Raw genomic sequence first — 4,585 nt, 5'->3', positions numbered from 1 at the left:
TCTGCCCGACGGCGTTTTGCATGGGAGTGGTGGGAAAGGGAGAGCCTGTTGTCCGCTTGCTTTTGGAGCACGCATAGATTTGAGAGCTGCATGTGTGCTCCAGCCGGGGAGCGGTTCTGCTTCCACTAAACTGAGCTGGAGCAGTTTGGATTTGTGTTGTTCGCCTGGGGCCTGCACCTTATGGAGTGGGTTCCCTTTTTGGAGGAGAGGAGACACTGTGCTTGCTGGAAGGCTGAAAGCCCTTCTCACGTTCTCTCAGATGTGAGAGGAAGTGGTGCTCCAGGATCTGAGGTCCTCGGGAGCCTTTGGGAGCAGGAAGAGCAGGAGGCACAGCAACGGCAGAGGGGGGGGACGGGGAACGGCAGAGGGTGGCGATGGTGACCATCGCATTAGTCACCTTCGACATGGAGCTTTCTCAGCCTGCCGCAGCCTCTCCTCCACTTCTCCATCGCGGTGCCTCTGTACCACCCAGGAGCCATTCTTTTGCTCCCATCCCCTTTCCTTCTTTGGTGTTTACATTCTTGGGATACTTGCAGGCTGTTATCACCTCCCCTGTAGCCCTTCTTCAGCAAAGGCAGGCAGCTGCCTCTCCTTAACCTGCTCTTGTAAGCCAGTCCTTCCAGACATCACCCATGTCCCAAGCTGCCTGGCACCCCCTCTGGTGCCTCTACCTGGCCAGCTGCAGGGCTGAACATACATGTAATTCTGGTGGGTATGGATGCAACCATGCAAAATTGCTGCTGCCACCTCCAAGGTGAAGCCTCACCAACCACAGCCCCAAGCTGCACTGCTTGGTCATGCATTTTGCCAGGGGTGCATCCTGCCGCATCCTTGCATCTCCGGATCTCTCCCAGCAGTTCGGCTTTCCTGGATGTTTCCTCCTCCCGCTGCCAGGCCGTTTCCTCTGGTTCAGTTTGAACCAGAGTCCTCTGCTCTCTTCTCTGCTGATACCTGGAGCTCTTTATGCCAAATAAGAAGCTGGATTTGATTGTGGAGAGGGGGAAAAAAGTGGCTTTAAGCACCTTTGTGCATCAACTGATGTCTCGTGCTATGGCACCTGCCCTGCTATGACAAGAATAGTTCAAAGCCAATTCCAGACCTGCAGCTCCATATCTGGGGTGGCAAGGGAAGCAGGAGTCCTGTGCGATTCACCCACTTGGGAGAAGCCCTTTGGAGGGGGGGGATTTTCTGTCCCCAGCACTGTGTTGTGGGCAGTGGTTCTGGCAGCACTTCATGCCAGTTTTCCCAGCAACATACACCCCATTAATGTTCATTATTTCGGCACCTAATGCTTTGGGATTGTAAATGCTCAGTAAGACGAGACCCACCTGATCCATACAACAGCCCCAGCAAGGACTCCTTTTGCTCCCTCTCTCCGTATATTGTTATTCCACTCCCATGGAGCCTGCCTGGCTCTCTCCTGCCCAGCGCACGTGCATCCCAGGAGAGGCGGGGGGAGGCTGCGCTTTGACGTTTCGCCTCCTTTCCCCCCCCCCCGCCGCTCCCAGTTCGGAGCCGGAGCTGAAGTCACTGGATTGGAAGGGATAACGGGAAAAAGGGTGGAGCTGCTGCTGCCACAGAGAAAGAATTAAGTTTCAGGGCGCTTCTTCAGGGAGGCGGCAGGGCCAGTGGGACGTCCAGGTCCGTGAGGATGGGGATGCACGCGTCTCCCTCATCACCCAGCCACCAGGAGTGCCTGTCCCCTCATCGGGAGGTGAGGTGTGGGAGCCCCCCGTGCCCTTTTGCTCTGTTTTCCCTCCTTTCTCTGGCTTTCGGGGCTGCAGTTGGACACTTCTGGCTAGGCCTGAAGCTGTAGCAGCCAGTGACCCTCCCCTTGGTGGACCTTTCCGTGCCTGCTTGAACCAGTAGCCAGAGCATCATGGTGGGCCAGCATGTACTCAGCTCTTGCTGCCCCATAGCCTTGGGTGTAACCCATGGGAGGTGAAAGCAGGGCAGCAGGGAGCTGGGCATGTGGGGAGCATGAGCCGGCCACTGGGCTCCTCTGGGGGCTGCGGTGTGGCTGTCAACTTCCCAACCCACTCCTTCCGCTTCCCAGCTCGGACTTTGGTGGTAGTTGGTGGCATCCCTGGGACTGGCAGGTCTGGTACAGAGTATTGGGAGGTTGGCACCATCACCTCTCCAGCACCGTCCCTGCCTGGTTTGGCTGCAGAAGAAGGGGCAGATCTGCAGACCCTGGTTTCCCAGGGAGTAGAGGCATTGGGCGGAATTATTTGGTGGTGCAACTTCTCCGGAGCCAGCAGGGCTGGGAGGAGGGACCGGCTCAAGCCTGTTTGGCTGAGGGCAAAGCCAGGGAGAGCAGTTCCCCTGAGTCAGCTCTCTGGTGCTCCACCTTGGGAAGGAGATAAACTGGTTGGGATGCCGCACCAGTGGCGTGAGGTTAGGAGGAGGCAGGGAAGGGGGGGAAGCTTCTTTCTAGCATGGGGCGATCTGGGTGATAGTCTGTTCATTCTCATCTTGAGTAGCTGTGGCAGAGAGCAGTCTCTGTGGCAGGAAGGAGAAGAAAGAACAGGGTAAGAGAGGAGCCCCGAGCACCTTGGAGAGGATCAGGTGCTGGTTGTGACTCTGATTTCATCTTTACCCTGGGGCACGTTGTTTAAAGGGAACATGTTTTCGCAGCTGTTGAATTGCATCCTGTACATTTGTGGTGAGAGTTGTTCTGTAGAGAGCTACTCATGTCTTTAATAGACAATCGGTGGTGAAGTTACGGGAGGGACATAGCTCTGGGGCACGGATGGTCAGGGTTTGGACAAGGTGTGTCTGGTTCTTTGCCTCCATCTCCAAGGCAAGCCCTATTGCTGGCGGTGGAGCGCTCCCTCCTGCCCACTCTCCTTGTCCCTGAACAAATACCTCAGGGGCACCTTGTGGAAACCTCCCTGCTGCATATTTTCCTTTGATTTTTTTTAAACCTCTTTCCTTATCTCCTGCTTCCTCTTACAAGAACGCCTGCCTGCTGCTGAGAGCTAAATCTAGTTCTCCTTCACTACCAGGCCCTACACCCCCCTGAATCTCCTAGAAGTGATGCCAAGCTATTCCCAAAGTTGTTCTGCCATTAGGGACTTACCATCCACCCCCTGGCACGACAGGCTTTCTTATGGGTCAGTCCAAGACAGTAACCCTGTTTTTTCTTTCCTTTCCAGCCGGATCTCCTCAATTTCAAGAAGGGATGGATGTCCATCCTGGACAAGCCAGGAGAGGTAAGCCCGAGACAGGAGTCTCTGTCTTCCCCCAGCCTCTGCTGCTAGAGATTGCCTCGTGAGCAGCCGATTTCCTTCCCCCTCACTCGCTGAGGTCACTCCTGCTGGGAAAGGCAGCAGGAAACCTTTGGTGGGAGTGCCTTGCTCTGTGTGCAGGCACAGAGGTTCATGCAGTGCCCATCTCCCAGCTGAGGAGCACAAGGGGGAGCTGGAAGGGACATGGAGGAGGGGGAAGAGAAGGCTGAGAGGTCACAGCACAGAGCGTCCCTCCCTGTTCCTACACTTCCCCGGTAACTGCCTATCCGTTTCCCTCTTGTCTTTTCCCTTCCCTCCCCCTGCCCGATCCGCCTGCAGTGGAAGAAACATTGGTTTGTGCTGACCGACTCGAGCCTGAGGTATTACCGGGACTCGAACGCAGAGGAGGTAAGTACGGCCAGCCTTTCCCCAGCCCTCTCTTCCTTCCCAACCAGCGGGGAGAGGATCACAGCCCTGGCATGACCACCGTGCTCCTGGGAGAGGCATCATGTCACCCTGAAAGGTGCTGGAGGTGGCAAGCTGTTCTTTGTGAAGGGGTGACAAAGAGGATGGGTATCTGAAGGTGACTGGCGAAGCCTGGGGTGGCTGTCAGCGGTGGGAGGTGAGAAGGGCTGGTCCAGTGGCTGAGCATCTCTGGTGCTCTCCATCTCCATGCCCCTTGGTATGTGGAGAGCAGAGACTGGCTCCCAGGAAGCTGTGCGGTGAAGGCAGAGGGTGCCAGCAGGTGATGAGGGTTTTCCAAGCTGGGTTTGCACTGATGTCCTAGCCAGCGGCTGTGCTTGCAGGCTGATGACCTCGATGGAGAAATCGACCTCCGCTCCTGCACAGACGTGACAGAGTTTGCGGTGCAGCGCAACTACGGCTTCCAGATACACGTGAGTGTCTGGCACTGTGCGGACACAGTGGCTCCAGGGGACGCCGGGTGGGAATGCGTGCTCCCTTCCTGTGCCCAGAGGCAAACCATGCAAACCTTTTGCCAGGACCGGAGCCTGGCAACATGGGTGACTGTGCTCAGGGACACAAGTGCTGACTGCTTGCAAAGGAAGGAGGAGAAGGAGGCGGTGGCTTTGCAGGGCTGGCCGAAGGCTCTGCTAGAGGTGGCCCAGGAGCCAAGCTAAACGCCCCGTGTTGTTTACTTGACCCATTGGCCAAGGCAGCTTCTGTGGAGCGGTGGGGAGGGAGTGGTGAGCACTGCAGCTCTGGGGAGTAGCTGTCTGACCTTACTCAGAGTAACAACCTGTACCCTGGTTCTGGCCCCAGCGCAATCCTGTCCTTGACTACTTGCTGTAGCAGCAGGAGGTGGCTGCTGAGGCAGCACAAAAATGGTACTTTTG

General features: G+C 56.6%; 1 protein-coding gene across 1 annotated transcript in view; it reads left to right on the top strand.

Annotated features, from left to right (window-relative positions):
- Positions 1-3,158: 3,158 nt before the first annotated feature.
- Positions 3,159-4,585, top strand: part of TRIOBP (TRIO and F-actin binding protein) — a gene marked incomplete at its 5' end in the record, with an annotated part of 8,647 nt that continues 7,220 nt past the window's right edge. Inside the window, 3 exons of the mRNA XM_010012907.1 lie at positions 3,159-3,215; positions 3,570-3,638; positions 4,037-4,126. Coding sequence (XP_010011209.1) covers positions 3,159-3,215; positions 3,570-3,638; positions 4,037-4,126 — 216 coding nt within the window. The remainder of the gene's footprint in view (positions 3,216-3,569; positions 3,639-4,036; positions 4,127-4,585) is intronic.

This window comes from Nestor notabilis, unplaced genomic scaffold (assembly GCF_000696875.1).
Source record: "Nestor notabilis isolate BGI_N333 unplaced genomic scaffold, ASM69687v1 scaffold8344, whole genome shotgun sequence".
Classification (NCBI taxonomy): Eukaryota; Metazoa; Chordata; class Aves; order Psittaciformes; family Psittacidae; genus Nestor; species Nestor notabilis.
This window is presented reverse-complemented; position numbering and strand designations above follow the sequence as displayed.